The sequence below is a fragment of the Elephantulus edwardii genome, unplaced genomic scaffold (assembly GCF_000299155.1).
Source record: "Elephantulus edwardii isolate Elephantulus edwardi_28Jun2011 unplaced genomic scaffold, EleEdw1.0 scaffold00171, whole genome shotgun sequence".
In the NCBI taxonomy this organism is placed as follows: Eukaryota; Metazoa; Chordata; class Mammalia; order Macroscelidea; family Macroscelididae; genus Elephantulus; species Elephantulus edwardii.
This window is the reverse complement of record NW_006399921.1, coordinates 5,424,598-5,442,752: the sequence shown is the minus strand read 5'-3', so window position 1 is coordinate 5,442,752 and position 18,155 is coordinate 5,424,598. Positions and strand designations below refer to the sequence as shown.

At 45.4% G+C, this 18,155-nt stretch overlaps 1 protein-coding gene across 1 annotated transcript in view; it reads left to right on the top strand.

Moving 5' to 3' along the window:
- The window catches only part of POU2F3 (POU class 2 homeobox 3), a 112,592-nt gene that overhangs the window by 88,053 nt on the left and 6,384 nt on the right, over positions 1-18,155 (top strand). Inside the window, exons 4-11 of the mRNA XM_006895635.1 lie at positions 1,624-1,739; positions 2,078-2,108; positions 2,960-3,062; positions 5,447-5,529; positions 9,175-9,357; positions 9,829-9,970; positions 11,320-11,456; positions 13,114-13,275. Of these exons, the coding sequence (XP_006895697.1) occupies positions 1,624-1,739; positions 2,078-2,108; positions 2,960-3,062; positions 5,447-5,529; positions 9,175-9,357; positions 9,829-9,970; positions 11,320-11,456; positions 13,114-13,275 (957 nt within the window). The remainder of the gene's footprint in view (positions 1-1,623; positions 1,740-2,077; positions 2,109-2,959; positions 3,063-5,446; positions 5,530-9,174; positions 9,358-9,828; positions 9,971-11,319; positions 11,457-13,113; positions 13,276-18,155) is intronic.

Below are 18,155 nucleotides of genomic sequence, written 5' to 3'. Positions count from 1 at the left end.
GAGACCATGGAGAGACAGGTTCTGCGTACACCAGTTAACACACACTGGGTTCCTTTATATGCAAGGAATCACATTTAGCAAATGAGCTATGCCTCAGTCCCTAATGTCATTCAGTGAGACCTTCCGAGCAAAAGGAATTCAAAAGCCCAGGGATTAAGCACAATTGTGGTTCTTCGTCCAAACTGAAGCTGAAAGTTGAGTAAATAGATTGACTAATGGGTTAGCCTACTTAGAGCAAGAGCGAAAGGTAGAGAGTCAGCAAAAGAGGGTCACTCTACCTTCAACTAGGTAGGTAGGTAGATAGATAGATAGATAGATAGATAGATAGATAGATAGATAGATAGATAATAGATACAGGCAGAGAGAGAGAGAGATATGCAGGCAGATAGATAGATACCTTCAACAAGATAGATATATATACAGATACAGGTATAACAAGATAGAGTTATATATACAGTAACTGCAACAGTGAACTTGAACAAGGTGAAGATCCTTACTGTCAAGGTAGGACACGGTTCCAATCTGTTGTTCACAGGGTCACTATAAGTCATAACCACCTCAACAGCACCTAACAACAACAGTGGTTTAAATTAATCCAAACAAGAGAGATTACAGAGTGAGAAAGTGGTGTAAGCCAGAATCTCCATGGACAAGAGTTTCTGTCTTGAGGGAGGAGCAACCAAACCTCCCCTCCAGAGGGTCTTACTGGAGATATCTTTGTGAAGGCATGATTTTCACCCAGTTTCTTGCCATACTGAATGGATTGAAAGCCACTTGGTTTCCCCTCCGCCGTGAACTTCCTGAGAAGCTGCAGGAGGATCGTGATTCTCAGGGTGGAGCAGGGTGGGCATGAGAATCGCTGCCTGCCTTGCCTGCCAACACCTGGGAAACCCACAAGTGGGTGGTTTGTGCCACCACAGGAAGGTGATGGGGCTTGGAGAGGTTTGGAAACTACCAACAGCCCCTCTGGCTCCAACTGCAGTGGTGGCTAGGAGACATGTCCCCACCTGTATCAAAGCCATGGCAGGCAGAGACAGCTTTGCATGCAGGGGACACAGAGGTGTGGTAAACAAGAGGGAATGGAGGAAAAATAGCCCTCTGGACAGTGGCTTCCAGATACCGGGATTTCCTGGATGAGACTGAGTGGACAAGAAAATTTAAAATATTGAAGAGAGCAGTGAAGTGTTCCCATGTTATTCCTGTGGGAGGTAGGGAGTGAAAGTAAATACCATTTGGGAATACCACCATGCATTTTAAGAAAATGCTTTCTCACTGCTCCACTCTTGGGGGTGGGGGAGGGGCGGTAAGGAAGAACATAATCTCAGAATTGAAACAAATACATTAAGTTTTATTGTTAAATATCCATCTTTCCCCACTTGACTGAGGAAGAGCATACTGAACCAGCACAGACTCGAGAATGGCTTCCCAGTCGGTTCCCATTCTGCAGACTGTGCGGGTGGGGACAGCAGGCAGGGAGTGCAGTGGTGGGGTGCAGCTGCACTCCAGCAAGCTCAGAGCTCTTTCCTCTCCCTGTTCACCACTTTTCTCCTGCCTTGATCTCTCAGCTGCCATTTCTCTCGGCCCATGACTGGACTGACTTTTCCCTTCTGCCTCCGCTTCCAGATTAAAACCGAAGACCTCAGTGACTCCCTGCAGCAGAACCTCCCTCATCGGCCATGCCACCTGTCCCAGGGACCCACCATGATGCCTGGAAACCAGATGTCTGGGGTAAGTTCCCAGTGGGGACCCTGAGACTCTCACTGGGCCAGTGGGTGTATTTTCAAGCTCTCTTTGAAAAGTTTTGGCCTCGAAGCCTGGCACACAGTTAATCCATATTTATCTAAAGAAACCCCTTCAGGGAATCAGAAAGATTAGGAGGCCTGCGGTAAAGTAGGTGAAAAAAGTCAGCTCCTCTTAAAGGTAAAGCATGATCGAGAATGTGAAGAAGCCAGTCCCTGCCGCTCTGAGAGACAGGGAGCAGCATGGCCAGAACAGTGCGACTCTGCACACTAAGGGGCAGCTCCTGCTACAGTCATAGACATCGCTGATCCCAGCGAGCCATTGTTCCTCCCCTCAGATTTTATATGACAGCCGAATTACAGGGGCATGTCAGTAATGGGAGAGAAAAAGGCATCTTGAAAAAAAAATGCCATATTCTTGGGATAATTCCTTTTGTGGTGTGTGGGTCACCTGGACAAGAAAAAAGTTAGCTCTCATCCAGAGATATTAAAGACTGGAGCAAACACTGAGTCCTTCTCCTGTTCAATGGCAAGCAGCAAGAATTGACTCATCTTCTTTTGCCCATACCTGAGGTCAGCCTGGTGGGGTGTAGAGACCTGAGGTCTGTTCACAGGGCACTCCCAGGTCCCCAAGCATTGGGACTGGCATTTCCATTGCCTGGGCTGCTGGGAGACCTTCAGAGAAATGGACTTTTCTGTTTAACCAAATTAGATAGATTAAGAACTAATACTTTACTCCTTCCTCTTTTGCCCATACCAATGGTACACCAGGAAGGATTCAGACCAGGGGAGACATTTACCATCAAGTAGCTAGACTTTTTAAAAAAAATAAAATAAAGGGATGAGAGAACAATTGGAATTGCATATTATTTTAAAAGTAAACTTTTGCGAACTCTGTCATATACAAACTCTGCCCCTCAAGGCATTTGTCAAACCAGTGGCCTCATACACACACACACACACTAAGTTAAACAACCATGTAAGAGTTAAGCAGCAGCATGTTGCAAGGCACAACTCGGCTGAATGTCAAGGCTGTACAACACCAAGATTAATGAGTATCTGCTGTATGTTGGACACGAGGGCCATAAAGCAAGGTCATACCACAGACCCTAAGTCTGGAGAAAGCATAAATACAGAGATAGATCAGCAGCCTGCAGATGGAGCCAGTGCCTGGAGCTGGTCAGTTCTACGATGACTGTGTCCCCCCACCCCACGTGCAGGACATGACTTCCCTCCATCCGCTCCAACAGCTGGTGCTGGTTCCTGGTCACTTACAGTCTGTGTCCCAGTTCCTGCTCTCTCAGTCCCAGCCTGGGCAGCAAGGTAAGAACCCAAGGGCATTCTACATGGAGCAAGTCCAGGGAAGGGTCAGCTGCTGCCTGCTAAGTCCGGGAGTCCAAGTTCAGAGCACAGGAGGCTGCTCACCTCTTTAATTTTCAGACGAGCTTGACCACCCCAGGCCTGAGGAAGACCCTGGTATAGCCCTTTCTTTGCCTCTGCCTAACTTCATGGAGAGTTGAGAGGGAAGGTACAAAGGCCGAGTGGGGGCACAGGAAAGGATAAGCCCCTTGGGCAAGTCCGCACTCCATTGGAAATCTGTCTTGGAGGCAGATGCAGACAAACATCAAGGAGCTTCTCTAGGGCTTTGTGCGGGTAGAGCAACAGTGCCGCCCACAGGCTGTGAGAGGATGTGCAGGTTTCCTTTGACTGGGGAAAGGAGCCCCTGGTGGTTCAATGGTTAAACACTCTACTGCTAGCCCCAAGAGTAGGGCAGCACTTCAAATCTACCAGTCACTCCATGGGAGAAAGATGTGACACTGCTTTCTGAAAACACAACCTTGGAAACCCTAAGGAGCAACAAAGCTGTGTCCTGTAAGCTCTCTCTGAGTTGGACTCAACAACAGTGAGTTTGTTTGGATTTTGGAGGGAAGACCTAACAGAGAACCAACAGGTAAGACTATCTTAGCAGTTGTTAATACTTCCTGAGCAGGAGTTGTTAATACTCCCTGCCAAGAGTGCTACTGAGTGATTTTCCTGACTTATCCCTCAAAATGACCCTCATGTGTCAGGTAGGTAGGTATATCACGCCTCTGGTGACCTACTAGAACAATCCATCTGAGGGAAGCCCAGGCTCTCGGCTATGGCACTGAAATGCTTCTCTCTCTCCTTTCTCTCCCCATTTGAGCCAAAAGCGATGGAGGAAGTAAAATCTCAAGTCTGGGACATTGAAATCTCATGTAGAGGCTTTGGAAATCCAGAATCCACACAAAATGCCACTCTTACCCTATTTCCTTGGCATATGCTGAGAGGCCTTATCTTTAGTTTCCAAGGCATTCTGATTGTGATGACAAATGATAACATATTTGAATCTCCTCTCGAGGATTTCTGCTGCTTAGTCAATACATATACTATTCTTGGAGTGCTAAAGGAAAGATAAAACTTACTTCTATATAATCATGGACTTCTGGAGAGGCATTTAGCCAATGAGGTCAAAGTATGCTGTGGGGTGGAGGAGTAAGAACAGTTCAAAATTTGGAGTTTTTTAAAACAAACCAAGTTTATGATACAATCGTTCACAGGTTGTGTAACCTTGGGAAATGTACCTGATTACTTTGACCTTCCATTTCCTCCTACATTAAAAAAAAAATTTTAAAAAATAAAAAATAGGATAATTGTAAAACTCTACCTCACGAAGTTATTGAGGGCTATTTGAAATAATGAACATGAAAAGACTGGGTACATTTCAAAATGTATTATCAGTGTTAGAATTACTACTGGCATCCAGGCCTCCCAACTCTGTCCAGAGTTCCTAATAAGAACTTCCTTGCCTATTGATAAGGAAAAGGTATGTAGGTGTGAGGCACATCAGTGACTCACAACAGCTTAGGGACCAGCAGATTCCCCACTCCACAGAGTGTTGGGGTGGGGGACGACAGAGTATCTGTTTGGTGTTTGGATGGTCCCATTCCTGTGGTGAGAATGAGAAGTCCTTGCTGTGAGCTTCACAAGAGGAGGCCATCTGCCTTGATCAACAGCAGAGGCTTCTCCGGTGGTTTTCCTGGAGAGGGACCCTGAAGGAGTTCCTTGGGAAGTGCAAAAAGCAGGCCGACTCTACCGAAAGGGCTTTCTGGGGTCTTGGGCTCCTGGCTCCCTCCTCTCTCAGCCTTTCCTCCCAAATCCAGCTCTGCTTTAGCTTTAGGGCCAGCGGTCCACTGCCTTTGAAACTACATGACTCTAGCCCTTGATAATCTCACAGATTCATCTGAGTCTTGGCAGTCATCCCAGCTCCTTGTCATGCAGGAAAAAGAAAACCAAAACGGAAATGCTCTGTCCCAGCATGAAATCAATAGTCACCCACTGTGTATTCTCCCCTCTTGGGTTTCTCCAGCCCAGGTTCTCAAGTCCCAGAGTAGCTTGTCTTGACCCTCCTTTGCACCTCTCCAGGTGGGTGGGCAGGCAAGCAGAAGGACTGGTTTGGGGACTGCTGTTTACCTCTGTGTTTATCCGGGTGTCTGATTTGCCTCCACCTGTGTGTGGCAATGCCTGGCAGTGCCCAGGGAGGCCTCGCCACAGCATTCAAGGTGGGTTGAGGAACCTGATTAGGTAGCAGGGGGTGGGGCAGTTATCGGTTGAAAAGTTGTAGAGCATGTCTTTCAGATGGCCTGGATTTTATTTGTTTGTGCCTTTGTTCTTCCCCTGCCACCCAGGTCTGCAGCCAAATCTTCTCCCCTTCCAGCAGCAACAAAGCAGCCTCCTCCTCCCTCAGACGGGGCCAGGCCTGGCATCCCAGGTAAACAACCACATTCTTCCTGTTTCCTCTAGGAATGCCTCAGTTCTGGATAGGGTGGAGCTCATTGGCCTTCTCTCATCCCTTTGGCAGGATACTTAACCCTGGAGGCAGAGGGAACATCAGGGGATTAACCCTGTTGACACACTGACAAGTCTCTGCTTTCTCTGCAACCATATTGGCATCAAGTTGGAACCTACCCTTAGCTGACTCTCCCTCGGGTTTCCAAGGCTGTAAATCCCCTGGGAGGAGATTGTCCACCTTTCTCCTACTGAGCCACTGGTGGATTCAAATTGCTGATTTACCCAATATTGATGGTGGAGTAAAAATTAGAACTCAGAGATTTTGGTGCTCAGGCACTTGGCTCAGCCTTGATCAGGCCTTAGCATCACTCCTTTGAGAACCAAAGGTCAGCTAACTTTGCAGGTACTACAGGGTGACCATCAGCTCTGCCTAGGTGCTTTCCAGCTCCTGGGAGACCAAAGTATCATAGGCCTAACATCCTGAGACCTTTTGCTTTCTTCATGGATTATGTGTTGTCCTTGATGTTATCCTCCAATTCATCTGGTTTTCAGGCATTAGTGTTCAATGCATCAAATCTATTCTTAAGACAGATTGGGTTGTTGATGTAGACTACTGAATATCCCATGGACTGCAAAAAGAACAAACAAACCTGTCTTAGAGAAAGTGCAACCAGAAGGCTGCTTAGATAGAAGGATGGTAAAACTTTGCTTCACATACTGTGGGCATGTTTTCAAAAGGGACCAATGCTTGGAAAAAGACATTATGCTTGGAAAGAAGAGAACCCTCAAGAAGATGGATTGACACAGTGATTAAAAGGGGGCTTGACCATGGCAGGTTGTGTGAATGGTACAGGACAGGGCAAGGTTCTAATCTGTCATTCATAGGGTTGCGTCATTGTTGTCGTTGTGTACTGTTGAGTTGTAACAGACCCATTGCTCACTCTCCAGTAGATTTTTAGAGGCAGTAAATCACACCGGAAGAGATTACCCATCTTTCTCCTGTGGAACAGTTAGTGAATTTGAACTGCTTACCTTTGCGTTTGCAGTGCAATTCCTTACCACTAAGTCACCAGAACTTCCAGGGTTGCTATGACTGGTAGTCAACTCAACAGCACCTAACAGCAGTGACAGGCCAGAGGTCTACCAGGCCAGAGGTCATGTCTTTTCCCTCTAAACCTTGCTTGTTGTCACCTGCCGTTGAGTTGGTCCTGACTTGTGGTGACTCCTTGCCCATCCCTATGACCAGTCACAGTCACACTGTTAGGATCCGCAGCGTTTTCACTGGCTAGTTTTTGGAAGTAAGTCATTAGCTCTTTCTTCCTTTCTGTCTCTGTCATCCTGAAATCCCTGCTAAAACCTGTTCATCATCCTTGCAACACATAAGTCTCTACTGTGCACAAGGCATCACTAGCATGGAGGGTGTGAATCCCAGCCTTCAACTACCATTGCCTCCTGGACCTCTCTTAAAGGCACATACATGGGTTAGGACAAACAAAGACTTCGGAGCAGGGCTGTTTGCAGAGCTGAGCTGGCTGCACACAGTACCTTTGTGCCAGTTAGGAAAAGGCTAGATGTAGCCTCATGTTCAGGTTCATGACTTGGCAACAGCAGCATGAGCTGTGTCTTGGCTGCCTCTTCCCTTATCTGAGTGCTCTTGTGTGGCTAATAACTTGCACAGCTGTATGAAATGGCTTTGTGCAGATGCATGTGCAAGCTAGAAGGAAAAGACTGCAGACACCATAATGCCACGTCTCTGTGGTAAGAGCCCCTTGACTCCTGAGCACCTACAGAGAGGGCTAGAGAGCCCACTGAAGACACTTGGAAGGGCGCGGGTGCCATCTAGTGGTTGAAAGAAATGGGGACACCAGTATACTTTCACTTCGGGCTGTTCTCTTCACATTGTCCTCACCTTAGATTAAGAGTTGGAAGAGATCTTAGAGAATATAAAAAATCATCTCTTACCTTATCATACAGCATGGAGAGAATGGCAACAGGGAGACTATTTAGATTAATAAAATCAACCAGTGGTTGGTTAATAAGGGACTAGATTAGGGATGTGACAGTAACACAGAGAAGAGAATATAGATTGGGATGTGTTTTGAAAAGTCAAATCAATGTAGTTTGACAGCTGAATGGATGTGGAGGGTATGGAAGACTCTAGCAGGGAAAAGTGTTTCTCAAATGCAAGAACAAAGGAATTCGTGAAAAGGGAAAAAACAAAAGAAACGGAGGCTTTTTCCTGAGCTTATGATTTGGACCCAAAATGAGTCCAGATCCATGTTTGTTTCAAACAGTTCTGTTTTTAAAAATAAACCAAAAAAAACCCCCACCCAATTCTGTTCAAAAAAGACCCTCTATAGGGGGAAAAAATGTCTTTACTTCTTTCTGGCCCTTTTACCTTCTTCATCTTAAGGATGCCTACCTGCATGGTAAGCCTGGATATTCTGGAAGAGAGGAGGAGGAAGACTAAGTCCAGTCTGTGAATGCTGAGGAGAAAGAAGAGGGCTGACGTAGCCCAAGTTATCACCACAGTGACCCTGGGCCTGGACCTAATGTCTGGGTTCCTGGGCCTGGACTCATGTCATCTTTGAGAAAAATAAAGGTGTTTTGATGAGTTGGATTCATTCCCTACCAGTTGGGCACACCAAGAATTCTAGGTTAAAGGGTTTCTTTTTCTATGAACATCACATATCTTCTGACAACCACTAATAAGATTAAGATATATTTTCGATAGTAGTGGACAACATTTTATTAACAAAACCACAAAGTCTTCTCACGCAATAAAATGGTGGTTTTGAAAGTAAAAGATTAATCATTAGAATTTAACGTTTAAAAAAAAAGAATTTAACGTTTTAAGGAGCTTCTTTTAGTGTGATACATTCTCAGAAACACTCTTCAACTTTGGTTAATACTGGTCAGACACTTTACTTACCTTGATGTGTGGAAAAGAACAGGCAAGACGAACAACTTTTAGCAAATTCCAGTATGAGATTTGCTTTTGAAATCTGTAAACAACTCTGCTAGCTCCTTTTATGGGGGAAAACTGGAAGGAGGAAGTCACCTGCAGAGTTGGTGAGTCATAGACTAAAACTCAGAAAGGCCACCTTCCCACCCCAAATGGGTTTCTGTCCCAGCTGTTCTTATCACTTGCTAAGTCTTTACAGAAATGCCAATTGCCGCTTTTACATCATGTTGTTGTTGTTAGGTGCTATCAAGTCAACTAGGACTCATAGCAACACTATGAACAGTGTATCTGCACCTTGCCCTATCCAGTGCCATCCTCATTATCTCTGATACACTCATGCCCATACATACAGTAAATACAGTAACTTTGTCAATCCATATCATTGAGGGTCTTTCTCTCTTTTGCTGACCCTCCACTTTTCCAAGCAAGTCTTCTTCTAAGGACTGATCTCTCCTAACAATATGCCCAAAATAAGTGAGACAAGTTTCACCATCCTTGCCTCCAGGGAGCACCCTGGTTGCACTTTCTCCAAGATATTTGTTCATTATTTTAGCAGTTATAGAGTATTTATTACAGTTGTACCTAGAGATATTCTAAGTGGGTGCCCTGCTGATGAATAACAAAATACGATTTGAACTGTTAATCTGTGCTTCCTGTTAGGCTGTAGGACGCCCTGGGCTACCAGGATCATCTTTAGAATCCCATCTGGAAGCATCCCAGCATATCCCAGTGCCCAAGCATTTGTCCAGCTCTGGAGGAGCCGATGAGCCCAGTGACCTTGAGGAACTAGAGAAATTTGCCAAGACTTTCAAGCAGAGGCGCATCAAGCTGGGATTCACACAGGTTTGATTTAGGGGAAGCAGCTAGAAGAAATTGAGTTCAGCAAGAGGAGACTTGGTTTCCCAAAGACAAGTGCCAAGAGCAACCTGAGGTTTGAGGCCAACCCATAGCCTCTCTGTGCTCCCTCAACATAGGGTAGAGTTGCCATTGACAGGCAAACTGAGGACAGTCCTGGGGAGGGAAGCAGAAGATGATCCATGTAAGGGACAAGGCACTGAGACACAGTCAACTTAGTTTGTTGTTTGTTGTTGTTGTTATGTGCCATCGAGTTGTTTGCGACTCACAGCGACCCTATGTCTTAGTTTAGGGAGAGAAATAAACCAGTTCTCCATCTTAGACAGGAAAAGTCCTGACCCAGCGTGAATAAGTGTTTACAGGTTCTGGTTGGGTGATCGATGCCAAGGTGGGGGGAAGCGTGGGCAAGGCAGGGAGAAGCTTGTGTCTCAGGGTCCTCTCCTTGATCTCCATGCACAGGGAGATGTGGGCCTTGCAATGGGAAAGCTCTATGGCAATGACTTCAGCCAGACGACCATTTCGCGGTTTGAGGCCCTCAATCTGAGCTTCAAGAATATGTGCAAGCTCAAGCCACTGCTGGAGAAGTGGCTGAATGATGCAGGTATGCACCTGGCAATGATGTGGATGGATCCCTAGAGGGTTCTGTAGTGAAGGGGCTGGTGACAGGGCCGTTTTAGGGCCCTAGAAGAGAAATATTTTTCCTTTCTTCCCCTCCCCTTTCTTCTCATGAGTCTGGAACCAAGTAAAACGTAAGACAAAGGAGAGAGTACATGGTGATGAGTATGTTCACTCTAATGCCGATAAAGCTCTTAGAGTTAGGACTGTGGGCAAAAACACCTGCCTCCCAATTCCACTGCTACCCCAGATCCAGACAACCTAGATCTTAGGATAGCCACTACAGAAAGGCTGGGTCTGAAGAGCCAGCACAGCTACCCAGATTGCACCTAAACTTGGGCACTATGGGCATTTTGAATGGAGTAAGTCTTTGCTCTTGGGGTTGTCCTATGCCCTTCAGGATGTTTGGCAGCACACCTAGCTTCTGCCTGGAGATGTCACTGATGCCTCTTCCCAGCTGAAACACTCAAAAATGTCTCCTGACCCTGACAAATGTCTCCTGGAGAGCGAACAAGCAAACCATCCCTGGATGAGGACCACAGGTCTCTGGAGAGAAAGGAGCAGAGTCATTTCCCAGGGCTTGATTCTATTCACTGGCCTCGGGTGGATTCATGGTTATTGTGGAGAGGGAAGAAAGAGTTTCGTGGACAGGCAGGAGTGTTACCTTCATGGATGTCCCTCCACATGGAAATCTGGGGGAGGGGCAAGGAAGCTGCCCTCAACAGGATGTTCCCTTAGGAAGCTTTTCGTAAGCCACTGCAGTGAGAGAAATTATTACAGCATCTTAGATTATTTGGGAAAGGATCTTCTAGATCATTTCTAGATTGACTCTCATCTGATACCTGGATCCTTCCTAAGGGAATGTCTCTGCCTATTGCTTATACAACATTAGCTTCAGTACTTCCAACGACAGAAATGTCCTTAGTACCAATATTCTACCATTCAGTGCCAACCTTTCAGCTCAGAGGCCAATTCCCGTTTCACCTGGTATTCAGTCCAAGCATAAAAAAAGGCTCTGGAAGGTTACTTTGAGAACCCTGTTTGCACTCATTCACACCCATACATGCCACTGATGTTGGGGTACTCCTGAACCATGACTGTAAACACTGGAGACACTACTGTTGAAGTGATGGAGGACCTTTGTAGAAGGATGAGGAGAGGTAAGATTCTTGGTAGTTCTGTTCTGTTCCCTTACTGTGGAGTGGGAGGACTGGCCCTGAAAATTCCTACAGAATGCACAGGAAATAGTTATTGGGCCTCAAGTCCATCAAGACAGAGCCAACAGCAGCCCCTAGTTCCCTCCTGAGCTCGATTTGCTGTTCTACTCTCCCACAGAGTCATCTCCCTCAGACTCTTCCGTCAGCACCCCCAGCTCCTACCCCACCCTTAGTGAAGTGTTTGGGAGGAAGAGGAAGAAACGGACCAGCATTGAGACCAACATTCGCCTGACTCTGGAGAAGAGATTTCAAGACGTAAGTAACTCCTTTTGGTGTGAGAGGGAAGGCTGCCTTCCACAGATGGGTGAAGCACCGACATGGCCAGGGGCCTACCACAGCACTGGTAGGAAGGTGACTGTCCCCCTCACCCCTGCCCGCCCGGAGAAGTGTCAGGAAGCAAAAGGCCTTCGCCAGGTGCCCAAGCCACTGAGGGTTCCTTATTGTGTCAAAGAATAGCCTTTCATCTCAGATTACAGAAACTTCTTCCCCATTCTTTCTCTGACATCTATTTCAAGGCCTGCTAACCTTCACACCGAGATCCTTAAAGGATAAGATACAGGGTCCCAGGAGAGAATTCAGCTGAGGTAAAGGGATGAAGTCAAGGCCTTGTGTACTGATTTTATATCAGCTATATTTGTTTTGTATTTAAAAGTAATCAATTGTGGACAATTTGAAAAATATAAGGATTGAAACAGAATGAAAAATATCCACTATTCCAAGCACACTGTTGCTGCCACCTTAGTCTTTTTATCCTTTTTTATTCCTTATGCACATTTCTAGTTTTGTGATCACACTGTGTACGTGCCTTTTTTTTAACTCAGAGCATATTCTTGAACCAGTATGTGAAGCTAATACTCCTGTACACAAGCCCTGTGGGAATGGGGGAGGAAGGAGGCGAAATGGGGAGCGTTTAAACAGGTTCTAGTCAGGATCTCTTAGATACCAGTCTCCAGAGCCTCCATCCTTAGCACACAGGTCCCCAAAGGGCTAGCCCATGGCCTAGTCCTATTTCACAGGTCCCAGGCCTCTAAGACCTGTGGCAAGTCTCTCAGTGTACCTGGCTGAAGGATTTGGGTCAACATCTTACTGGTATAGCTATGGGCTTGCCCTTATGATTAGCTTTTTCAGAGCAGCAAGAATAGGAGGAGGTATAAGGCAGAAGGCATGAGATCATACACCTAGTAGGAGGGGTGAGAGGAGGGGAGTGACACCTTTATAATGTGTCAATATGTCCTACAGTCTTGGGACTCTGCGTATTAGCTTTATCTCCTCTGTTCTGATGGAGGATGGGAACAGATGACAGAAAAGAAGGATGCCAAGTTATGAAGGAAGAACACAATTTGGGTTGTGAGGAACCTGCCTGCCTCACATACCTCATCATCTCTAAAGGAAAGAGAGAGAGGAGAATCTGCATTCATGGAGCCTTGGCTCTGTGGCGAGGCCCTATTTTGGCTAGTTTATACACATTTTGACATTTAACTCTTCCTAAACCTTGTTTACCTATTTCATGAATGATAAAAACCAAAGCTCAGAGACTTTAAACACGTTTTTTTAAATACTCACAAAAGCTCTGGTGTCTGTAGGGAGTTGTGTTGCTATCCCAAAACTTCTCCTCTCTGGTGGTTCAAGCCCACCAGTCGCTAAGCAGGAACAGATGGACATTCTTCTTTTACTGGATTTACAAGTCTGGAGGCCCAGGGGAAGAACCCCTGTGAGTCATTTCCATTCAATAGCCAGGAACTGAGTTTTGCTGTTGAAGGAGATGCAGTAAATAGATGTTTCATCCTGGGCCTGTGTGACTGAAGTCTTTGACCTGTCTTGCTTCCTTGAAGCACCTGTAGTTCCCCCCCCCCAGTCCCCATGCCTGCATTGTTTGCCTCCTGACCAGGCTCTGGCCCTCTTCTCCCTGTAGAACCCCAAGCCAAGCTCTGAGGAAATCTCCATGATCGCAGAGCAGTTGTCCATGGAGAAGGAGGTGGTGAGGGTCTGGTTCTGCAACCGTCGCCAGAAAGAGAAACGCATCAACTGCCCAGTGACCACGCCCATCAAATCACCCATCTACAACTCCCGCTTGGTGAGTGACCAGGAGTCCGCTTGCCTGCCCAGCACTGGAGGAGTCAGTCAGTACCTGGAGGGTAAAAGGACTCCTGGAGCAGGGGAATGTCTGACTTCACACAACCCATAGCTATAAAGTCATATTAAGGATTAAGAAAATACTAAAAAACATTCAAATGAAACATAAATTGAAGTAAATACATGGACATTTAAGTAAAGAAATAGAAAACACACTCTAAGTGCATTAAATTAAATTAAAATATATCAAGATTTTGAGGTACATACAACAGTTCATAATAACAAAAAAGTGCCACTTTGCAATGTACGTAAAAATATTACTACTCTTATTAACGTATGCTAGAGGTATTTTAGTGTACCTTAAAGTGTTTCTTTAATTTTTTAAATTTTATTTTATCATTTTTGTGTGAGTGTGCTGTCAAATTGGATCTGACTGGTACAGGAGGAGATTGTCCCTCCTTCCCCAGCAGAGCATCTGGTGGATTCGAACCATGTGCCTCTGGGATTGTAGTTGCAGCTCCTTGCCACTAGGCCACCAGAGCTCCCCCTAATTTTTTTTTACGCATAGAAAGGTTTGCTATATACTATGATAAACCCGGACTCACTGTTACTAGATATGAACCATGATTAACTGTTCGCACAAAATTGACTTAAACCAAGACTTAGGAAAGTAACTGAGTCATAATCCAAGGATTATATGACATAAAGAACATAAAATGTAACATAAAGAAGAATAAAGAAGTGTTAGGAGATAGAAAGTTAGAGTGGGGAAGTGCTGTTTAAATAGGGGGGTTTAAATGGTATAAAACAGATTTACAGTTGTAAGGAAAGAAAATATGAGGATAATTAAGGGAAAGAATGTGCGAACCAAAAGGCGTGATGTGTCTGATCAACGACAAGAAAGACAGTGTTCTTAGGCAGATGAGGAAGTAGGAGAAAAGTGACAGTGACTAGATTGTCCAAGATCTGTCATGCACTGAACTATGTTCCCTCAAAATACATGTATGTAAGGGGAGTTCTGGTGGCCTAGTGGCAAGAAGCTGCACTGCAATCCCAGAGGTACATGGTTCGAATCCACCAGATGCTCTGCTGGAGAAGGAGAGACAATTTTCCTCCTGTACCAGTCAGATCCAATTTGGACACACACACACACACACACACACACACACACACACAGTGTAATGATGTAATGAACAAATTATGTAACAATTCCCATGACCTTGTAAACCACATAGCTGTTTAACCCCATCAGATCCCAGGTCTTATGTAAGGAGAACATTTTGCCTCACAGACATGAAACAGTTTTATTGCACAAAATCAGGAAAGGAGTGTGTCAGGGATGCAACCTGTCTCCATATCTTTTCAATCTGTATGCGGAACAGATCACTCAGGAGTCTGGGCTTTATGAGGAGGATTGTGGCATCAAGACTGGAGGAAGACTCATCAACAATTTATGTAATGCAGATGACACAACATTGCTTACCAAAACTGAGAAGGACCTGAAACATCTGCTGCAGGAGGTCGACTGTAGTCTTCAATATGGATTGAAGCTCAATGTCAAGAAGACAAATATTCTCACCACTGGGACAACTGGCAGCAGCATGACAGGCGGAGAAGAGATTGTGATTGTTGTTAATTTCAGCTTGTTCTACTCCACAATCAACACTCTTGGCAGCAGCAGTCAGGAAATCAATGGACAAATTGTATTGGGGAAGTCTGCTGTCAGGGGCCTCCCCAAAGTGCTAAAGAGTACTGATGTCAGTCTAGAGACTAAGGTGTGCCTGATCTAGGCCATAGTCTTCACAATTACTTGCTGTGCATCAGAGAGCTAGACAATGATTAAGGATAGAAGAAAAATCGATACCTTTGAGTTGTGGTGCTGGAGAAGAGGACTGAACATAATACGAACCTCTAAGAGAATAAACAGATTTGCCTTGGAGAGGTGAAACCAAGTTTCTCCTTGGAGGCTAGGCTTTTGAAGGGCCATCTCACATACTTTGGCAAGTGGCCAAGGGGAACCAATCCTTGGAGAAGGACATTATGCTTGGAAAGCTAGAGGGATAGCACAGGAGAGGAAGACCTCAGATGAGATGGATTGATTCAGTAATGGGTAATAGAGGTAAGTGTGCTAGAGTTAGTGAGAATGGCTCAGGATAGGGCAGGATTCTGTTGTATATAGGGTGATTCAATGGCACGTAACAACAGAGGAGAGACTGCAGTACCAACAGAGAAGGGCAGTAGTGGAGCGCATCCTTTGAACTTTGACTTATAGCAACCTTATAAACAACAGATCTGAACCTTGCCCTTTCCTGTGAAATCCTCACAGTCTCTGATTGCTCAAGCCCTTTGTTACAGTCACTGTGTCAAGTCATCTTGTAAAGGGTCTTCTTTTCTTTCTCTGACACTTCACCTTTCCCAGCATGACATATATTAAAGGAACTCTGATGGCATGGTGGTTAAGTGCTCGGCCACGAACCAAAAGGTCAGTCATTTGAACCTACCAACTGTTCCATGGGAAAAAAATATGTCCTATTCTGCTTCCATAAGGACCTGCAGCCCTGGAAGCCCTATGGGGATGCTCTACTGCACAATATGGTAGCTATCTGTCTCAGAAGAAATGCAGCCAGGATGCCTCTTAGAGGAAAGCATGGTGTGTTTGGGCATGTTATCTGGCAGGGCCAGTTCTTGGAAAAGGACATCTGGCTTGGAAAAACAGCAGCGAAGGAGAGGAAGATCTTCATGAGACGGTCTGACAATGGCATAAGCACAGGGGAGATTGTGAGGATGGGACAGGGTCAGGCAAGGTTTTCACCTGTTGTACATGAAGTCGTTGAAAGTCTGAATCAAACGTGAGTTAGAAGCAACTTGACAGAAATGGGGTACTACATGTTGGAAGTTAAAAGTACTGAGGATACAAAAAAAAATACTTGTTCTCTGTCCCAGAGGAGCTCACTGCCTTAGCAAAGGAAAGAGGCAAATAAACAAATGATAAACGATATGATGGTTTTGGCAAGAGAACTCTGGAGCAGCAGCGAGCACAATCTTGGGTGGTGATGGGTAGGGAAGGTTTCCCCAAGGAGATAATTAGAGTCTGAGCTGAACCTGAAAGGACAACAAAGAGTGTAGAGAAAAATAAGTAGGAGGTGGAACTCTCAGTAAGCAAAGTGTGAGGACAGAGGTATGAGCAGGAAGAATATATCAGTATGGGGAATTACAGGTGTTTCCATGTGGAAGAATGTTGAAAGATTGATTCAGAAAGAAAAGAAGCAGGGACAGTAAATGGACTGGGTGCAATGCTAGAATGGACGGCTTCTGGGTATCACTGGAAGATTTTAAAACGGAGCTGTGACATGATTAGATTTGCTCTTCAGTTATACATCAGGCTGTAGCACTGAGGGTAGTTTTCAGAGGTACAAGATTGACTGCCTGGAGAGATACCAGTGAGGGTGTGACCAGTTATCCAAAAGAGAAATAATGAAGGTTTATGCAAAACCATGGGATAATGAGGGGGATGGGAGACGTTGAAGAGATAATTAGAAGGCAAAATAATTTGGTCTTGAAGAAGTTGGGAATAATTGGGAGAGGACAGGGGAAGTGATGAAGGAGAGGGAACAGTCTAGAATGGCTGTTAGCATGAGGCCAGTGATCGGTGATGGTGATGCTATCGGTGCAAGATGCAAACACGGGAGGAGCTGGTTTGGGGACAGTGCCAGGTGGTGGTTTCAGTTCTTTACGTCATTATGATGCCTGTGGGGCACCCAAGCGGGAATGTCCATGGACACTTGAAATTATGAGTCTAGAGATCAGGAGAGAAGGTGGAGGTGGAGATAAGGACCAGAGCATCATACACATGTAAGTGGGGACCACTGAAAACCTGGGTAGGGGTGGAGCTCACGTGTAGTAGTGAGGAAACAGTGGAGGACACTGTGTAGTAGAAGAAAAGAGTAGAAGAAAAGAGGAAGACTCAGGGAGAACCCTGAGGAACACCAACAGTAAGGGATAAACAAGGGAATAATGTAGGAAGGAGCCAGAAAGTCAAGAAATGGCAACCAAGTAGATGTGAGGGATGATGGCCAGGGAGAACCCTGGAGGAGTTACTATGGGAACACCAATAAAAGACACCTAAGTCAGATGGGACCAGGGAGGCCTGATCCCTAATTTATACAAATTAAGAGTTAGCAAAAAGAGCATATCAGATAGATAGGACTGTCTGTGAGAAGACATGGGATTATTAAACAACATGATATAGTTGGGATCTCAAGTATTTCCATCTGACTGGAGCCAAGGGTTTGAGACTATGATCTGTGGAGGTTGATAAGGGTTGTATCATGATTGGCCATGGATTCTAAATTACCCTAAAAGCTGTGGGAAGCCACTGAAAAGTTTAAGTTAGAGACAGCATTCATTCATTCATTCATTCCTTTCTTAAATATTATATGCTCGGTGCTAGGAACACAGTGGCATATAAGACACATGCCATCCACCCCTTACAGTTTGGGAAGGGAAACATAGATTAAGCAAATTCTATTTGTAATGGAGACTTCAGAGAAGATGCACAGGTATGAAGTGACTTAACCTAACCTGAGGGGTCAGGGACTTCTTTGAGGAATGATGCTTAAACTGATGCTAGGGGAGTGAGTGGACATTAATGGGGGAAGGATCTGGGTCAGGGCACAGGCTGAATCAGTGTTGTTGTTGTTGTTGTTATGTGCCGTCGAGTCGCCTGTGACTCATAGCGACCCTATGTACAACAGCCCTAAACTCCGCTCTGTCCTGTGCCAATTGCACTGTCTCTGATACTCCCATCCCAATTATCCCAGTCACTGAATCAATCCACCTCATAGAGGGCCTTCCTCTCCGGCGCCGTCCCTCTACCCTCCC